The following is a 20,657-nucleotide window of genomic DNA, read 5'->3' as shown; positions in this document are numbered from 1 at the left end:
TCTATACATATGTTGTATATAGTATGCTTAGGTGTGTGTCATGTATGTGTTTCACTTTGAGAGCGGACAACTAAATTTCATTTTTGATGTGTGCCGTTGTGCCCACAGTAAAAAAAAAATGACAATAAAGGTTATCATAGCTTATCTATCTTATCTTATGATAGGCAAAGAAAGACAGATGAAACGGTAAGACATTATCTCACCACATTGCTAATATAGAAAATACAGAACCAGTGGTGGGATTCAATCGGTTCACACCGGTTCAGGAGAACCAATACCTAATTTTTTGTTGAAGTCGACGAACCAGTTATGATAAATTCCCCAGAACACCTGGTTTTCATTCAACTTCCTTCCAGGCGAAAAAAAAAAAAACCCTCCCCAAAAGTCCAAGAGAGGAGCGACGGAAACCCATTGGTGAGGGTGGGGATGGCCCCGGGACAGGTGGCTCCGATGGGGCCAGAGGCTACTGCTGCTTCTGCTGCTCTGAGACTGGCTGGCCGCACAGAGAAGCAGAAAGAGGCAGAGGGGCAGCTGAGGGTCTGGAGCTACCTCGACTGCCAGCTGGCCACATCCAGCCCTACCTCATAAGCCCAACAGGGTGGCAGATCTCCTGCACTGGCTGCCGCTGCCCCAGCAGATGCTGTGCTGTGGAAGGGAGACGGCGGTGACTCCAATCCCCCCTGCCCGGCGCCCCTTCTAACCAAACCTACGTAACTGCGGTGTGGATGAGAGGCTTGGCTGGTGGGGGGCAGCTTTCCTCTGTGTAGGCGTCCCAGCTCTTCTGCCCCCCCCAGCCGGACCCCCTCACCTCTTCCCCAGCCGATACCTGCTCACCCCTCCGATCCTCCTGCCCCCACCCCAGTCTGAGACTCCTGCAGCTCCTCCAACTGTGCCTTCCTTCTCCCCCCCAGCTGGGACCTCCAGCAATTCCTCAAGACCTCCTGCCCCCATCGCCACGGGGACCTCCTGCTGATCCCTGAGGAGCCCACCCCGGCCAAGGCGGAGGGAAGGAGAGGCAGATAATTGGTTGTTAAATTATTTGAATTCCATCACTGACATGAATGATATATTAACCACAATGCGAAAAGGTAAAGAATTACCAGAAAATAAGTGATTAGCAAAATCATAGGAAATTTTATAGCTACAGTAAATAGGATTAATCAAGAGTACTCAGGCAAAGCATCTATAATGGAAATGAGGTTAGAGTAAGATTTAAAGATTGTACTTAAAACTCTATAAAGGGTCTATAAAATGACAGAAACATTTGGAAAGAAAATATATTGAAGAACTGTCTCCATTGGAAACTGACGTATGACAGGCTGTCAAATAAGTAATCTCCAAGAACTGATAAAATACCAATTGAATTTCTGGTGGAAAAAAGCCATTAAAGTGTCAACAGCTATATGTCCAAAAACGTAGAAGACAGCCTGTGTGGCGGAGTGGTTATGTGATTGGCCTATGTAGCAACCTAGAGGCCTCTTTTAGACATGCAAGCTGCAAGGGTGACTTTGGACCACTCTCTGAGCCCTGCCAACCTCACAGGGTTGTTGTTGTTGTGGGAAAGGAAGAGGAAAAAGGAGGATTAGGTGCATTCACCACCTTGAGTTGACCATAAATATCTCTGGTAAAAAAGACCACGTGACGCCGAAAACGTAACAGATTGATGAGCGGGTTTCTGCTATATATCTGGACGTCTTAATATCTTAACTTTTTAAAAGAACGGCTCCTCGTATTGTGCTTACATATATCAGGAGCCACAGACAGTTATAGTCATTTTATGGGGCATCCCTTGGATCAGGTTTCCCATATTAAAAAAAAAAAAAACTGCGAATAGCCGAGGAATCCTCCTAGGATGGAAGGAAGATCTCTCAAAAGCGGGAAAGCTCAAAATCCCCCAAGAGGAGCTTCCCGCTCCGTTTAGTTAGCTGCGCTCCCCTCCCCTTCCTAGGGAATGCGACTTGAAACACGTCAGCTTGACCCGCGCGAACCTCCGGACGTCATCAGCGCCCTTCCCTCTACGGCTGAACAGGAAAACAGTTTCAATTCCCTTACAAGGTCATCAGGCGCACTCGCGCATGCGCCCCCAACTTCTCCTTCCCACTTTAGCCACACCCCGTCTCCTGGAATGCGGTGAGCAGACCGGACTGTACCAAAATAATAATAAAAAACGGAGGGAAGTGTTGGACCAACCGCTCCTTTGCTATTGGATTTTTGGGTTCCAGCACATATCTAAACTTTAGAAGAAAATAAAATCTTCAGTTAATGTCTGTCTTATCAGCAACAGGCTATGTTTTTTCACTGACTGCACGGTCTAACTCTATTTTGCTCCCCGACCTCCTCCTCCAGCGCGACAATAGTTTCCCCCGCCGTTGCGCTCTCCGGAAGTGCCGGGGCTGTTCGTTTCCTTGCTTTGAACGGCCGCTCGTCTGTTACCGTGATCCATCGGCGCCGAATTTCTTCCGTTAGAATCGAGGTGAGAGAAACCGGGAATAGTTTGGCTGCAGGGCCGACTCGTTTGCAAGAGGGAGCTGGAATAAAGGATGCGAAGGGGGAAGGCTGCTGTTTCCCGTGTGATCCTCTCCCCCCCCCTCCTTCCCGCCCTTCCCGTTTTCCCGCGGTGGTGCGAAGTTCGGCTTCGGTTACTTTTGAGCGGAGAGCAGGAAAGGCTGGGCAGGTCTCGTTGGCCGGAATCGGAGGTTGCCTTCTCTTGGCAGCAAGTCCGGACAGGGTGCGGCTGGCATGGCGGTGGCGGCTGGAGAAGGGCGTTGAGTCGAGCAGGAAAAGGGGGGTTGAACGGTCGCCGTGGGTGCCCGGCAGTCGCGCCGGCCCCGGCCGGTCTCCTGATCCTGCAAAACCTCGGCCGATCTCCGGTCTTGGCGGGTTGTCCGGCAGAGGCGGAGTCGTTGTTTACCTGGCCTTGGCCAAAGAGGGAGGCAGGTTGAAGCTGTTTCTGAACGCTTTGAAGAGCCTGACTGGTCTTCGCTGAATGCGTTGCGACAAGCGTCCCCATCATCCGCAGCAGACAAAAGCGTTCCTTTCCCTCTTTTGTTTCCTGGCTTCTAGTCTTACACGACCCAGCATTATCGTTCCCATCACACTCAATAAGCTTTTGTCTGCTGCGGATGATAGGGACGGTTGTCCCAATGCATCCAGCGAAGACCAGTCAGGTTCTTCAAAGACATACGAAGGTTGCTCTGCATTTTGCAATTTGGTGTTGCAAGGAGAACGAATCTATCTGGAGAATAGAAGTTTATAGGATAATTTCCTGAACCAAATACTTTAAGAGAGCTTTGGCTGCCCCCAGAAAGCAGATTGGGTGTTGCTGCTGTTCTGCCTGACCATATTTCCCAACAAATGGTATTATGTAGTTGGTGGTTTCCTCTAATGTCGTGCTATGAGATTGTGCAGATTTTTCTTTCCTATCAAAAAGCCACATCTCTGCTTTGGTAGATCTGTCAAATGAATCCAAAAGGCCCGATTCACAGGCTTTTTAGATGCATGTTTTAGTTTAATTTACTCAAGCTATATAACAGATATCCATAGTGTAGTACAGTATGTAGATTCAACCAAATCATTGCATTTCAGAAAACTTACAAAACCCATCAGTGAGGTACAGAACCCACAGTATCAGAGAGATCCACATTCAATTACAGGTAATCCTTGATTAATGATTGTCCTGTTTAGTGACCATTCGAACTTACGATGGTGCTGAAAAAGTAAGTTTATGACCTTCAAACATAAGATGGTCACAGCATCCATGTGATTACAATTTGGGTGCTTGGAAACCTGTGAATTTATTTAATGCTCATAGCATCCTGTGGTCACGTGATCACCATTTGCAACTGGGCAGCTGGCTTTTGGCAAGCAGAATCAGCAGGAAGTTGTAAGTTATGGTCATATAACATTGCGCTTAATGACCTCAGCAAAACTGACATAAGCTGGGCACTGTCATGTAATGTTTTACTTAATTACTGTATTCTTTGTATTGTGGCCATACAAGTCCTTGACCTACATCCATAATTGAGCCCAAAATTTCTGTTGCTAAATGAAACAGTTGGAGTTTTCCCCCATTTTAAGACCTTTCTTGCCACAGTTGCTAAGTAAATCACTACAGTTGTTAAGCTAGTGACATAGTTGTTAAGTGAATCTGGCTTCCCCGTTGCCTTTGCTTGTCAGAAAGTTGCAAAAGGTGATCACATGACTTCGGTCACTGCAACCGTCATAAATATGAGTCACCTGCCAAGTATCTGGATTTTGATCACATAAACATGGGGATGCTACAACAATATTAAGTGTGAAAAATGGTCATAAGTCACTTTTTTCAAGGTTGTTGTAACTTCAAATGGTCACTATACAAATTGTTGTAAGTAGAGGACTACCTACATAGCTACTTTTAAGAAAAATGTTTCTCTGACTTATTCTTTTAAGGAATGAATATTCAATAACACTTGAGAATTTGATTTGTTCCAAAATGAAGACCTAAAATATGATTTTTGTATTCAAATTTGGAAGATATGCTTCTCTCTTCTATTACTATGCAATATGAGGAGCATCTTTCCTACTCACTATGAACATACCTACGTAGTATTTTCATGAAAACAAAATAAGCTCAGAATAATTATAAAACTGATTTGTATTAGAATTCATAGACTTTAGTACAAGAAGATGTTTATTGTTTCCGTGTGAAAAATAACTGAAAAAAAAAATAAGTCTGGAAAACCTTGGACTCTGAAAATGTGCTGATAGTGGTGAGGAATTTGAAATATTTTCCCAGCCCTTTTAGTTCATTCTGCTTAGCACATTCCAAAGGAAGCCATGTTAAAGAAGATTTGCACTATGCTTGTTTCCAGTTATAGTATTGATTGCTATGGCAAACCCAATTCTAAAACCAAAACTTTTTAAAAATAGTTTCTAACAAAATAGGCTATTTCTGTATTCTGAGTCATAATCTCAAATTCAGTATAGTGAATGCATAAACTGGAAAGCCAGTAGATGGTTTCCTGCCCCCCTCACTCTGGAAAATAAAGCTTGAATACAGATTTCTTGGGTTTTGTTTTGTGCTGTCATGCAGCACATTTTAGGAGAATGTTCAACAATGAAATCTAATGGCAAATCAACTCAATGTTCATAAATTTACCTAAGTTCTTATGTTTTAAGGATGCAAAGTAGAACAGGACTTGTGTGAAATAAAATGTTTATATCTGTCCAAAGTCATTAGTGCTTCTTTCCTGTACCACCACTTTGAAAAAGGAAGATTTTCTGATGGTCACTTACAAATGCTTTTTATAAAGTTCCAAACTGAACAAATTGTAAACACCCAAATCAATTATAACTTGGAATAAAAAATAATGAGTGTAAATGTCTTTTATACTTTGGCAATCAGGTGCAGTTTACATTTTATTATATTTTGATAGGAGTAATAAATATTAATTGTCTTTTCTGTTTAATTGCAAGACCAATGTAACTGAGATACATCATTTCCTATACTATATGGTGGTATTAGCGGATCCTGGGAGTCTCAGAGTGCAAACATTTAAAAAAAAAAATTCACTTAAGATTTAAGTATATCAATAGGCTTAAAATGCTGTTTGTTTTCAAGCAGGAGAAATCAGAAAACCACGTGGTAGAAATAGTATAATTTGATTATAAGCCTTTCTTTTATAAATCAGATTTCGATGCTTTTGGCTCCAGGTTGCTAAAAAGATGCTGTTCACTCATAAGAGAAAGGTATCAGTGCTATCCTTGGAATCTTAGGTTTTTCAGAAACACAAAAATAATTTTAAAAGGAAAAGTTGAGGGAAAAAGATATCACTAAAAGAGACCAGTGAGGACTGAGCATGCTCATTTGGTATAAGCTGGACTGATTAAAGTAGGGGTCCCCATCCCAGGTCCATGGAGCGGCACCGTGGGATGTAGGCAGTATGCAAAACCATGCCCTCTCTCATCCGCGGACAAATCTTTCTCCACGGAACCAGTCCCTGGTGCCCAAAAAATTGGGGGCCGCTCTATTAGAGGAACGGGAAAAAAGTGATGACTGATGAATGTAACGGACGCTTTAGAATCCTGAATAATACACTGCATTGCATTTACCTTCTAGAAGTCTGATAATATAAAATTGATTAAAGTATTTTATTTATACGTAGGGTTCCCCTCCAGCTATTAATAGATTAATATACATGCACATCTTTGATTTAGTGCTTAAGGCACCAAACTAGAAAGCAGGAGACTGTGAATTGAAGTACCTCCTTAGCCATGAAAGCCAGCTAGATGACTTTGGGCTAGTCACTCACTTCACAGAGTTGTTGATCTGGGGAAAGTAGGAAGAAAAAGATGTGTTAGATATTTTTGCGGCCTTGAGTTTATTTATTTATTTATTTACGAGACTTATATACCACTTTAAGTGCAAGCACTCTCTAAGTGGTGTACACCAGTAAGCAATGTATATATATATATTTACATTGCCCCCAACAATCTGGGTCCTCATTTTACCTACCCCGGAAGGATGGAAGGCTGAGTCAACCTTGAGCTGGTGAGATTTGAACCGCTGACCTGCTGAACACAGTCAGCTAAAGTGGCCTGCAGTACTGCACTCTAACTGCTGCGCCACCTCGGCTCTTTTTATTTGTAGAGTTATTTGTAAAATAATAAAGGTTGGTTAGAAATAAATAAAAATAAAGATGTTTGACTGCATTCTTAGTTCTAAAGTATTGATTGGGAGTTTTTTTTCCCTCCGTGCTGACAAATAGCTGATTTTTGCTGCCAAAGCTGATTCTTCGGCAGCATGCTGCCCAGATTTTAATGGGAGCAACTAGGACCAACCCTGGATGACTCTCGGATTATAGCAATTACTTACCTATGATGAGGAATCTTAATGGTTGCAATTCACAGTAAGAACGGTCAGAGAGTAGGTTCTCCATCTTTTCCTATCACTTATTCAGATTTTTAAGCTCACCTTTGTTGTAACATCACTTTTTGAAATTGTTTTCTTTTGCTTCTGACTTACATTTTAAATGCTAAACATCTGGTTGAATGCTGAACTATCCTTTACCGCCTTGCTGGATTATAAATGTGATTTTTAAAAAATATTTTTACTATTTTTTGGGAGTAACAAAATACTTTTGCTTTTGCCACATAGAAGTTGATGGGGTGAAGATTTCTTCTTTTGTAGTGAAAGCGATCTGATGTACACTGGACTCTTGCAATAAAGAATTTGTATTTTACCAGTTTTTATAAGAACTTTGCTGTTTTACTGAACTTTATTTCTGAATATTTTTCTGGTCCTTTTTTTAAAAAAGAGACAGGAACTTTCCCCCTTGTCTCTTCTATTCATTCTATATGGTGGGAAAAATTATCTCAGTCCTTCCTGTGGTTAGCCATTGGTGGAAAAGACTGTCCTTAAGAGGAAATGCCCATGTTCTTGGACTACATTAAAAATGAAAATAACAAAACCTTCTTGAAAGCCTTCAAAGGAAGAATGCTTTTTAACCTACAAAAATGTGGATAATAGGTTTAATGAAGCAACAACAGTTATAAATCAACTTAAAGAGGATACTCAGATACAGGCAAAAGCAGAATCAGATTTGCAATCAGATGGACTGGAAATTAATTTGTTGTTGGCAGGGTGTGTGTGGAGGGGAAGAACTTGGTTGGAAGCCTGAAAGGGCCATGAATTCAGTGATGATGGATTAGTAAAGAATTGGACTTTCTTAAGAAAATTCATGGACTTTTTGAAAAACATATGCTGTGGAAATATTATAACAGAGATCTGACTTTTTGGGAAATGAAATGCAATTATATGGAAAAACCCTAGTTATAATTTTAAGGAAAAGTTTTATCATAAAGAATCAATCAAGGATATTTGATCCTGGACAGACCAGAGACAATGACTATAGTGGAAAAGACTGAAATCAAAGCTGTTGCCAACCTTCTACAGGATAAATACAATAATAAATTGTTAACAGAGGGTTAAATTAGTTTTTGCTGTTGGGCTTACCTGTTAACTGCTTTTTTTATGTAAATAGATGGAAGGTCAAATTGCTTGGGTAAATAGAGTCATAGAAGCTTATGTATTGTAGCTCTGTTCTGTAAAAGTAGGAAACTATTAATGTTGAAATATATTTATCAGTATTCAGTTAGGGCCGGCAATATATGTCTATTTTTATGCAGTTTTTTTGGTTTCATTGGTTGTTCTTTGTCCTGTTTAGTTTTGTTCTGTTCTGTTCTAGTTTATATTTTAAAATTATGAATAAAAAATAAAAAAATTAAAAATTAAAAAGGAATTTTAATGATTTCCCAGAGTACTGTTTGTACAAATAGTTGTCAGCTTACCATCACAACTGAGCCCAACATTTCTGTTGCTAAGCAAGGCAGTTGTTGAGTGAGTTTTGCCCCATTTTATGACTTTTTTGCCACAGTAATTAAGTGAATCACTGCAGTTTTAAGTGAATTATGCAATTATTAAGTAAATCTGGCTTCCCTCATTGACTTTCCCAGAAGCCAGCTGGGAAGGTTACAAATGGTAATCACATGACCCTGGAACAGTGCAACTGTCATAAATACATGCCAGTAGCCAAGCGCCTGAATTTTGATCATGTGACCATGGGGATGCTGCAACAATGATAAGTTTGAAAATCTGCCATAAGTCACTTTTTTTCAGTGCCATTGTAGCTTCAAATAGCCATTAAACAAGTGGTTGTAAGTTGAGGACAATTTGTAGTTTAGTTATTTGTGATAATTTTTAATATTTTTTAAACTCTTGAATGTTTTTTTTTCCCGAATTTGAAGGTGGAGTGATTATCTAAAGATTGGAGTTTAGTATGTGATCCAATTTCTATTGTCAGTTCTTGTAATAAAGGTCATTGCAGATATTTTTAAATTACTTTTTCACACTGGTTTTTCTCAGCTATTGGGACATTTATTTAGGACAGGGCTTTTCAACCTTTTCACTCATTGTACCACTTTTAGGATATGGCAACATCCGAGTACCACCAGTCGCCTAGCAAGGTGTCAAAAACTTGATGATCAAAAAAAAAAAAAAGGAAAAAAGTGATAAAGTACAGGTAGTCCTCGACTTACAACAGTTTGCTTAATGACTGTTGGGGGGCACTGAAAAAAGTGCCCCCAAGCCACAGCCGAGCAAGACACCTGCCTGCCCACCAGGTGGCACTCTTCCTCCTGTCCGAGGTTTTCATTGTTGTGAGCATTTCTGTTGGGGATTGGCAGTGGAGGTGGGGTGGGGGGGTGTTTGGTTTTTATTCCCCTCGTCTGCTGGGTGGTTGCAGCAGGTTTCGATCACTTCACATGACCCTGGGACACTGTGACTGTCATAAATATGAATCAGTTGCCAAGCATCTGAATGTAAATCACAAGACCCTGGAGATGCTGCAACATTCCAGTTGATCAGCGCTTCTTGTGGGCTCAGCTGGAGTCTGGCGCTGATCCTGGTGCTTCCACTGAGCCCTGACAGCCCCGAAGAAGGGCCGATTAGTTGGAAAGCGGCACTGATCCTGGTGCTTCCACTGAGCCCTGACAGCCCTGCAGCTCCAGCCATCTCTCGCTTAGGCTTGTGCGGTGCTGCCACCGGTTCAGCTCATTCCCCTCCCCTCCCACTTTTCTAGATGGTTGCGTACCACCTGCCAGGTGCCAATGTACCACAGGTGGTGCCCGTACCACTGGTTGAAAAGTCCTGATTTAAGAAACTTGACCAACAATTTTTGTTACTGTATGATGCTGAATAAATAATATTTTAGCTAAAATGTAGTAGTCTCTAGGATAATTGCAGCAGTAGTTGTATACAGTTATACCTAGAAATATTTTACATCTAACCGTTAGTGGAAAATTATGATCATTTTAATTCTAGTAACTTTGATTTAGATCATTTAACATCTGAAAGTTGAAGACGCTTCCATGGAAGATTCCAAATATTATTCTTGTTGGCTATTCTAGCTATGGGGTAATGAATGTTTGTTGAGTGACTTGTACATGGGCTTATTTTTAGTCGGACAGTAATTTGTGTTCTTATATGTCAGGGGACTGTTGTAATAGATCGAACACAAGTTTAAAATTGTGAAGTTAATCAGTGGATGATATCAGGCTTACCTATTTATAGATCTTCCCTTTCAATATAACCACCAGCAGCATCTTTCCCTGCTGTCTGGAAGTTTGGACTAAACTATTGGGCTGTAATCTATTTTGAATTATGGTAAGGTTTTACTCTAGTATATAAATTAAAATTAAATTCAGTTACTTGATTTCAAAAAATGTTTTAATTTTTAAATAGCTTTTAATACCTAGTTGCTAATTCAGTTAGAAATTCAGTATTGTTTGGTTCAACAGCAAAGAAATCAAAACATATTTTAGTGGGCAATAGAAAACGGATTTATCTTCATTTATCAGGTTGTTCAATTGAAAGGTTTGCATTCCCAAATCTATACAGTTATGCGCTACCAGGTCTGATACATACGCACCTTCCTACTTTCTCCCTAAAGAGTAAATAAAACGAGAATGTTATAGGATATGAACTTTTGTGAAGTTCAGGAGTAACAGGTTATTTAAATTTCATTTTTCTGTATTTGAATACAGCATGCTGGCTTTTTCTTCACACTATCTGTTGCTATTTTTGTTTTTCCCAAGGATGCTTTACAGTGAAGATTTCTCTGTTTAGAACAAATTGTAACTGTGGTGATGATGAATTGTTAAATTAAGCTAAACAGCCTTGAAGATAGATTGTTGCTTCCTTTCTATACTGTTCCTTATTTCAATGATTTTCTTTCTTCCTAGAATCCAGCAGCCAACATGTCAAGCAAAAGAGCAAAGACAAAGACCACTAAGAAGCGCCCTCAGCGGGCTACGTCCAATGTATTTGCTATGTTTGATCAGTCACAGATTCAAGAATTTAAAGAGGCATTCAACATGATTGATCAAAACAGAGATGGTTTTATTGACAAAGAAGATCTGCATGATATGCTTGCTTCACTTGGTAATCACTTTTTCTATTTTACGTCAGCTATGTTTCTTGTAGCTAATTTTCTCCCCAGATAAAGTGTAAGGAATTTTTATTTAATACGTTAGCATTGCATCTTGAAATATAACCCTTCAACTGCTCAATTTTAAATGTCATTTGATTGTAGGGAAAAATCCAACTGATGAATATCTAGATGCCATGATGAATGAGGCTCCAGGACCCATAAACTTCACGATGTTTCTCACAATGTTTGGCGAAAAATTAAATGGTACTGATCCAGAAGATGTAATCAGGAACGCCTTTGCATGTTTTGATGAAGAAGCAACAGGTAAGAAGCTATAGAGTATCACAAGTAATTTCATAGCTTTTGATTTTGATTATATAATCTTAGTTAGTTATATATAAAATTATATACCAGTTCAAGGCAAAGGAAAGAAACACCTTCCAAATACATGTCAAAATAGTTGCCTGAAATGCAAGGCTGTGTGACATTTAATTTTTAAAACTGCAAAAATTAGGGATATTTTCTGCAAAGGAATTTGGCTTATATTGGGTTTAGTATTAAAATTCAAACTGGGGTCTGATCCCTGGCCTATTGCTTTCTCATCCAGTCAACTGGAAATTTCTGATCCTTCTCTGACATGTTTAGCTATTTGATAACAAAACCACAGCATCATTCACATTTTACTTCATTATTTCCAGTAGCCTGAGTCATTTGCTGAAATAGTTTTACTTCAGGTCTTAGTCATAACTTTAATTTGGTAACAGCTATAACTGACAAAATTGAAGTCTGTGAGACTTCATACTTCTACTCGTGCAAATAGTATTTTTGAATCCATAAATTTTATTTAAAGTGGAAAAAATTGCAATTATTTAGTACCATGTTTTCCCCAAAATACGACCTAGCGATAAAATAAGGCTTACCTTATTTTGGGGGGTTTGAGATAATATAAGCCCTACCCCAAAATTAAACCCTACTTAACCCCACCCACTCTGTCCCACCATAATTTTTTTGGCAGGCTGGATCATGTGCCTCCCCCTGCCTTACTTGCTGCTGATTCCACCGCTGCAAGTTCAATTTTGCAGCTTGGCTAAATTGTTCAGCTGCAGCAGGCCGCAGTTCCCATCAGCTTCAGGAAGCCTGGGCAATGGAAACCTTAGGCCAGGCTGCTCACAGCTGAAGCAATCTGGCTTGTCGGAGTCAGGTTGGCCATCGGAGGTGTGGCCTGTCCCTGTCCTTCAGCTCCGCCGCACATGCAGGACGAGGGAAACAAAAGAAAGTTGTGGCGGGGGGGGGGGAAAGGTCAATCATTTTTTTTCACAAGAAGTTGGAATTGATTGACCTCCCCCCCCCCCCAACTTCTTTTGTTTCCATGCATGCAGTGGTGGTGGATCATGAAGGAGAAATGGCACAGGGCTGGAAGTCAGGTAAGGAAAGAAATGCAGTTCCTGGGGGAAGCGAGGGATCTGGGCAGTGGTGTGGCAAGTTCTCCAGCTGCACTGGGAAGGGGCAGCCGGTATTGATGCTGATGGCAGGACACCCGCCTGCGTCACCACCCTCCCTCCCCAGGCCTCTGGCCACTTTGTTCAACCTGGCCGCCCCCACCTTGGTGCCCTTTCCGCTGCTACCCAGCATGGCCGCCTCAGGGCTGCAAGGGCTGGCCTGGCATGGGAAGGGCACGTGCCTTGCCTGCCCTGGTACGGTACCTAGTCCGCCACCACGCTGTCATTGCCACGTTGCTTCTCCAGCCCATGCACAGGCCTTGCCCCACTCCTGCGCACTCGTGGCCTACTGGTACCGGCAAAAAGTAAATCCTAGTGCTTACTTCAGAGCCCAAAAGAAAGTAAGACTGGGTTTACTTTCGAGGAAACATGGTAGTAATTGTATTTGCTAAATAACTACAAACATGTTATTTGTACATGCAATTAATTATTTGTTAAAGTATAAATAACTGCTGAATTAGTAGAATTTTAAAAGCACTTATAGTACTTTCAATAAAACCCTTTGATTAATTTTGCATTTTTTGTGTATAATACATTATACTAAAACTTCTTGTATTAAAATTCTCTCTTGAAATCTTTTCATATTTCTAGGTTTTATTCAAGAAGACTACTTGAGGGAATTGTTGACAACAATGGGAGACAGGTTTACAGATGAAGAAGTTGATGAGCTGTTCAGAGAGGCCCCAATTGATAAAAAGGGCAATTTCAATTACATTGAGTTCACACGCATCCTGAAACATGGAGCAAAAGACAAAGATGACTAAAACAGAACTCTTGCCTCTGCATTGCTCTTTAGATCTCATGGTTATCTTCAAGGGGGATTTTTCCTGGTAGAACCTGTTGCATGCAGCTAGCTTTACAGCTTTTACCTATCTCAATGTATTTATCTATACAAGGCCATTCTGGCACATCTTGCACCTGTGTAATAAGGCCAGCAATGGAAATTGTAATTTTGGGGAAATTGGAGGGTAAGACCAATGAGTTTGAAGGCCCAGGAAAAATATTCTCTGTTTTTCTGGTTTAGCTGGATTTTTACATTTTGTAATAATGCCATTTTGAAATAAGATTGCTATATCAATAAAATACCTCAAATGCTAGATTGCGAAGTATAAGATTTTTTTAAGAGTTGACAATCCAAATTTCATGATTTCTATCAAGAAAATAGGAAAATGATCTTACGAAACACTAATATCACTATTTCATATAGATTCAGCTGTATATAATTTTAATTTAATACCCTGCACATATATTTTCTGAGTAGATTGGCCTAGGGAACCATGGCATTACTACTTCCATGGATCTCCAGTTTTTTACCTACCCTTGTTAAATTCATTATTCTTATGAAGCTTTTATTTTTTGACATTGGTGAGAATTTATGGATCATGATATTCTGGATTCATAAACATAATATAGTTTTTCTCAGTGTGTCAGTGGACAATAGAATCAGAAAAAAATGAACTAGGAGTTTAGGAAAGCACAATGCTTTGATTTCTTCCCTAGCTAGTTATCACTGCTTCTATTACACTGATCTTTTCTCTCCTTTCCTGTATCAGCAGTAGTTCCTCCAAGCTTCTGTTTTTAAGAATTTTGGTGTGTGCTGTTGTCCAGCCAGGAATGGAGAAGCATTGCTATCTATCCTGTTTTATAACCTGCTTTAGAGTGCTATTCCTATCAGCTAGAATAATGCACACAAAAATAATTTCCATTTTTTCTAAGGACTGTATCCATTTCAATGGATATGGTCTGTGCATCCTTTTAGTAACCAGGCTTGGCATTATTGGCTAGAAGTTGGCTAGAAATCCCAACACCTCAAATAATGTATGTAAGTTTATTGACAATTTGTAAGAAAGTACAATTGAAAATATGTGGTAAACTGGTTTTCATTTCTCATACCCGCCCCGCCTAAGAAATAATGATTAATTAAAGTTTTTGGACTAATGAAGTAGGAATGAGGAGACCTAAATTTTAGTCTACCATGGCCATGGAAACTAGATGACTTTTGGCCAGTCATTCTCTCAGTCTAGCCAACCTTCCAGGATCATCACTGAATAGAAAAATAAGGAAAAAACATCATGCACTTACTTCAAATCAGAATACAATCATACTGCCAACCATGCTATCACTGGTCACCCCAGGAATCCGATGGTGACAGATCCTTTACTGCTTTTTCTACATGATAGTCAATCTCATAAAAAGTTTTTAAAATACAGAAAAGCTAGTCGTGAGAAGCATAGAATTAATTCCTGGATTACAAGAATTTATCACATTAATATTTTTAAACTTAATAAATAAGGTATGCTCAGCTTCAGATCAGGTCCAACTACACTGTGATTTGGTTATAAGTTATCTCTATGATTATCAGATGTGGAATGATGAAGAATAAGGTTCAAATTAAACTTTTGCTTGTTACTGTTGAGGTTTCCCCTTCCTCATGTAAAGAGATACCGTATATGCCGGCGTACAAGGCGACCCGGTGTATAAGATGACCCCCGTCTTTGTTGCCGAGTCGCATTCCTAGAACGTCGTCTTATACACCGGAAACTACCAGTATTTCCGGCATATAAGACGACCCCCGTCTTTGGCGCAGATTTTAGCGCTTGCGGAAGTCGCCTTATATGCCGGCATATACGGTAGCTTATATACAAAACCCAGCATTGTGTTTTAAGAGTAGAGATACATATTGTGGCACATTTAAGATTAACACAATTATTTGGTCATAAATGTTTGCTTGTCAGACAGATCCCAATTTGACAGTTGCATGATGTAAAACAGACATCAATCAATAGATGCATTCATGAGCACATAGAAGGCACAAATGAAACTAATTTACTAAGCTCTTAATATTTGCAATTCACCTTTTCAGGTCATCCAGATGACAAGCTGATACCATCCTTAGAGTTGGGCCTTGTTAGACATAATATCTAAAGAAATTCTTCAGAGGCAGTATGATTCTGCATATCCCAAAATGTGGATTAAGGAAGGCAATCAATTTTCTTTCTAATGTTATCAGCTTCCCCAGAATTTTGAGTGCTTGTAGGAAAGAAAAGATTTGAATTCATGAAATGTATAAAGTACGTGCCAAGGGGGCTTTTATAGCCAATCTTATTTTCTGATGCCATGGATAGTATGTGATTCCAATTACAAGCCTCTTTTAATGTTTCATTGTCATGCAGGAGATAATTTTGAAGAGTGGGAACAGAAACTGCAGCTGAAAAGAATCTTTGGGGAGATTTACAATTTTATCACAAAAATTTGAAGTGGGCTGTTGCCACTCGAGAGACACAAAATAAACTGCTTCAAAATGATAAGCTTCATTGCAATTGAATTGGGTGGATTGTCTTTATTTAGAACAGTGGTGGCGAACCTATGGCACGGGTGCCAGAGGCGGCACTTGGAGCCCTCTCTGTGGGCACATGTGCCATTGCCCCAGCCTTGTCTTCCCTGTGACCCCCTCCTCTCCAGCAGCCCCCCTGAAGAAGAGTCGCCCCCAAGCATGGCCCACACAGAGTAGCTCATCCAAGGACATGGCAGCCAGGCAGTGTAGACAAGACTCTGCCCTCACACCCCATCCTGCAGTTGATGCTGCAGGGCGCGGGTAGAGGGTGTGGCTGCCATAGCGCTGCTGGGCTGCCTGGGCGATCTGCGGCAGGTCGTGGAGGTGGTGAATGGTCCTGTGGGCAGGTGGGGTGGGGGATGGGGGGCAGAGCGGGGGCGGGGCAGAGGGTGGAATGGGGCGGGGCCAGGTTTTGGGCACTTGGTCTCTAAAAGGTTCGCCATCACTGACTTAGAAGTTCCAGAAAAACATAGCTGGTTTTTTTTTTTTGAAAAGCAGAGATTTCCTCCTCATTATTCCTTCCAAAATGGATCAAGTTTGAATCTAAGACATGTTAATATATCATAGTTTTTCCTGATAATTTGTATATATGGATATATCTTCCATAATTCCTAGCCAGTCAGGTGAGAGTTCTGGGAGGTGTAGCTCAACATATCTGACAGTCATAACGATAGCCCAGCATGTTCACAAACAAAGTCTAACTTTCACAAGGTTGATAATGTGCAATCATTAGCTATCATCAAGCAGACAAAAGGAAACACATTATGTGGACATACTTGCTTTGTAATTCCCTTACAGCTTCTATTCAATTTGGTTAGGCAAGTCAGGCCCTGACAACAGTGCAGGCAGACAAGTTGTGTAGGCATGCATGAAGGATTACATATGAATAGGCTGACAGAATAAAGAGAAGTTATTTTTGAAAAGGAAATGCATGCTTGTCAGTACAAGTTATGACAGTCTGTCTTTGGATTAAAGGCTGTTAGTCTAAGTAGAGTTTATTCATTCAGAATCATTCCACCAGGTGGCACTGTATAAATACAGTGATGTCAGAGGCTTAAGGTTCCTTCTGTACCATCACTATCATCAAAGCAGGTCTTGTGTTATTACTTTTCTCATCTGTATATTTTTCATATCAACTAAAAAACTGCTTCATTTGTATTTGAAAAGAGAAAAGAAAAGCTTGTTAATCTGAATATTGACCACCTCCAGTATTAGTGTATACATTCCCTAGGCAGCTGTGAAAAAGAATTTGGATCCATCAATCTTGGGAGATGAGACATCTTAACTGTCCTTCAAGCTTTATGAGGAGCTTATCCTTAGCTTTGACTAAATATATGCTTTGTTGGGAAGAATTCACCATAATATGTGCTGGGTTTCACCAGACAGAAATGTTCATTTGTTTCTACATACGAAGACTCCTTGCCTTCAGGGCTATGGGAAAATAATTAACATTTAAAGATCTCTTATTATCCAGGGATATTTTGCTAGACATGGGTAAAAAAGCTCATAATCTCAGTAAAGTACACATTTTATACCAATTAGAATTTATTTCTGTAAATATTGTCCAGTGTTATCTTCTGTTATACCTGTAGTATGCAACAATAAATGCAATTTAAAAAATAAATCATAAATATTAGTGAAAGTAAACTATCAAATTTAGGATACATGTAAAAAAGGTCCAGAACTTTAATTGTATTTTTGATCTTGGCTTTTTAATCTCCTCATTGCAGATGCCCCCTACTTTAGATACGTTAGACTTATGGATTTAAGCCTTAAAAGTGTAGTATCTACATTTATTAAAGACATCTTACAACAACTCTTATTCATGCTTATTTAGGAGTATCATTGAATTTCGTGTTCTTGGTCAAGTCTAGTACATTTAAATTTTATCTGGAATATATGCACTGTGAGGATAAAAAGTACACCAAAATAGTGTTGAGTTTCTTGAAGCATTTAGATCAGGGATGTCAAACTGGCGGCCCGTGGGCTGCATGCATCATGCACAGACCAAGCCCACCTGGCTCCGCAAAGACAAAAAAAGTCACAATGTGTCATGATAAGTCATGTGACATCAAGTCTGACACCCATGATTTAGATTTTAAGCTATTTTCCTACATAATGTACCACAATAAACATAAATGCAGATTTCTCTCATCTTGAAAGAGAATCAGGACTCCACTTGTAATTTCAAATTTAATGGAATTTAATTTTGAATAGGCTAAAAGTCTATAACCCTATGTATTTATTACTTTAATGCAGGGCTTTTTTTGTCATAGAAAGCACCAGAACTGAGTTCTGGCACCTTTTTTTGACAGATTTTCCAGAATTGTGTTCTTTTTCTATTGTTGCCCTTCCTACCCTTCTTTGCTTTTGAAAATGCCCTGCTGGTGGTACAGTGTGAGCGGGATCCCCTCTGGCGCTGTCTCTGTCCTCTAGGAGGAGCCATGAGGCACCGGAGCACCACAGCCAGAGCATGGCTTGATTGGCTGGATCGGACCATGTGGTGTGGAAGCTGATGGTGGCGTGGGAGACACATAAACATGGAGGCTGTTTTTCATGAGAGGCTGAGTGAGCCTTTTGCCTTCCCTTACATAAAGTGGGGTGAGGTTAAAAAGAGGCAAATCGAGAGGAAAGAATGGCGGCTGGCATGGAAGCTTGCCCGACAGTGAAATGTTGCTGTTTCGGTTCTTTGGGCAGTTCAAAGGCTGGGATGTCTATGAAAATCTCTTTTTAGTCTTTTATACTTTATATTCAAACTGTAGAGGGGAAGAATAAGAATAAAGCCAATGTCTTGTGATTTGGAGGTATTATTATTAATATATATTAATTATGTATTAGATGTAAAGGTAGACCTACAGTATGAGGTTTAATCAGATCTATTTATTAAATTGGGTTTAACATAAAGGTAAATTAAAAGTAATCTGTTCACTGACAAAGTTTCAACTTTAATTTGTTTCAAGTCAATATCCATATTAAACTCCAAATGTAAATTTTTCCACCTTGTTTGATACCTTCTTAAAACTAATTAAATCTTTTACAAGCAACCAAATTTTGTTTTATTGGGCTAATTTTATTCCACATAGAAAGCTGACATTTCCACTCATTAAACTAAATGGGTATGCCAGTGGTAAATGTCCCAAAAGATTAATAAAATGCCTTCTTGTAATTTAAAGCCACACAGTGCATGGTAACATTAATTGCCCCATTTTATGATTTTTCTAGCCACATTTCTTAAGCAAATCACTGCAGTTGTTAAATTAGTAACATGGTTGTTAAGTGAATCTGATTTCCCCATTGACTTTATCACCTTGCAAAAGGGGATCACACGACCCCAAGACACTGCAACCGTCATAAATGTGAGTCAGTTGTCAAGCATCTGAATGTAAATCACATGACCATGAGGATGCTGCAATGGTCATAGGTGTGAAAAATGGTCTTAAGTCACTTTTTTCAGTGCCGCTGTAACTTCAAACGATCATTAACTGTACTGTTGTAAATCGAGGACTACCTGTACCCATACTTCAAGCATTCCCTTCCTGGCCTCGAGCTGCGTCATGCCAACATTTAGGGCAATAGATCGGTGTAGCCGAGAGGTGATCCTCTGCTTTCCTGAACAAAGAAGTCAACCTCATAGGAAGATGGAAAAGTCAGGCGAACAAGGATTTCCTCCAAAAGGCGCAGCCAGCCACCTCATCGGCTGCGAGCGAGACTGCCAGGATGGCAAAGCAACCGCTTGGCGACGCTTTGGTGCGCTCAGCCCGGATGTGAGGTGTTCCTGACTCAGCTTCGGTCACCAATTGCAGCTTCATCGCCGAAAGCGACCTCGGGGCTTCAGGCAAGAAGGCGCTGTAAAGATCAAGCCACCTCATTCGAGCCAGGCAGCCCTTTCGCAAGCTCAAGTCCAGCGCCGCAGATCAGCAGACGAGAGCCTTGCGGGGGGGGGGGGGGAGAGAGAGAGAGAGAGAGAGAGAGAGAGAGAGAGAGAGAGAGAGAGAGAGAGAGACGAAACGCAAGGCGACACTGCGAGGAAAGACCGGTGCTCTCGCCTTATTATAGTTTGATTTCAGAGGAATGAAAGCACAAGACTCGATAGTTGAAAGAACGGATGTCGACACAGTTTTAGGTCTCTTCTGAAATGCGGAGGAAGGCTGGGGTCACACAACGTCATTCTCACTATAGTATGCCTCCTCGGAATTCCGTTCAGTGTTGCGGATCAGCTGAGTGATTCCGTCATTAATGATGACACGGCAGATCTGCAAAAACCTCTCAGAAACACCTGAGAGGGAGGCGTATTTATTCCTTGGGCCCGATAATGGCTTTCGGTCCAGATAATATGCAAAAGAGACGGGAGAAGTTTAAAAAAAAGTTCACCCAGTAGTGCAACTGCAGAAGATTAGTGCCTTAGGACGATCCTACGGGGGCTGGACTAGAAGACCTCCAAGGTCCCTTCCTGCTTTATTCTATTCTATTCCTACCCGCCCGGTTTGCCATACTGTATTTAAGTACATGAACTGGCGCGCTGCTAAGTTATTTAAAGAAAACGACGAGGCTTTGGTAGCAACGTGGTCGTTGACTTATTACCTTTGTATACTGAGGACCGGAATTCAAGCATAAACACGATTCCTCCCGGGGCTCCAATTCCCCCCTCCCTTCCGGAAGGGAACCCACGTGGTCTCTGAAGGCCCCGTTGTCTGCGGCTCAGTCAGCTGGTGGTTCAGTGGCTGGAAGAGGTTGTGGCTCCTTTCTATTAAGACATCTCTTGTTCGACTGCCGTGTGCTTGTTGGTTGTGATAATTACTGCATGACATTCACATTTAGTCATGATGACTGTGCTCATTAAATTCAGGATTATGTGAA

General features: G+C 40.6%; 1 protein-coding gene across 2 annotated transcripts; it reads left to right on the top strand.

Annotated features, from left to right (window-relative positions):
- Positions 1-2,318: 2,318 nt before the first annotated feature.
- MYL12B (myosin light chain 12B) lies at positions 2,319-13,563 on the top strand. Of its 2 annotated transcripts, none has more exons than XM_039351023.1 (4): positions 2,319-2,473; positions 10,780-10,978; positions 11,130-11,291; positions 13,058-13,563. In XM_039351023.1, the coding sequence occupies exons 2-4, from the start codon at positions 10,795-10,797 to the stop codon at positions 13,228-13,230; spliced, it is 519 nt and encodes a 172-aa protein (XP_039206957.1). In that variant the 5' UTR covers positions 2,319-2,473; positions 10,780-10,794; the 3' UTR covers positions 13,231-13,563. The 2 variants fall into 2 exon arrangements, with proteins under 2 accessions (XP_039206957.1, XP_039206956.1); XM_039351022.1 differs by lacking the exon at positions 2,319-2,473 and adding an exon at positions 10,093-10,201.
- Positions 13,564-20,657: the final 7,094 nt, after the last annotated feature.

Source organism: Crotalus tigris, unplaced genomic scaffold (assembly GCF_016545835.1).
Source record: "Crotalus tigris isolate CLP2741 ecotype Arizona unplaced genomic scaffold, ASM1654583v1 scf7180000018368.3068619, whole genome shotgun sequence".
NCBI classification, from domain to species: Eukaryota; Metazoa; Chordata; class Lepidosauria; order Squamata; family Viperidae; genus Crotalus; species Crotalus tigris.
The sequence above is the reverse complement of the archived record's forward strand: the minus strand, read 5'-3'. Positions and strand labels throughout refer to the sequence as shown.

Coding starts and splice junctions, on each gene's coding strand:
- MYL12B (XM_039351022.1), top strand. Junction 10,979..11,129: donor TGATATGCTTGCTTCACTTG/GTAATCACTTTT, acceptor ATTTGATTGTAG/GGAAAAATCCAACTGATGAA. Junction 11,292..13,057: donor TTTTGATGAAGAAGCAACAG/GTAAGAAGCTAT, acceptor TCATATTTCTAG/GTTTTATTCAAGAAGACTAC.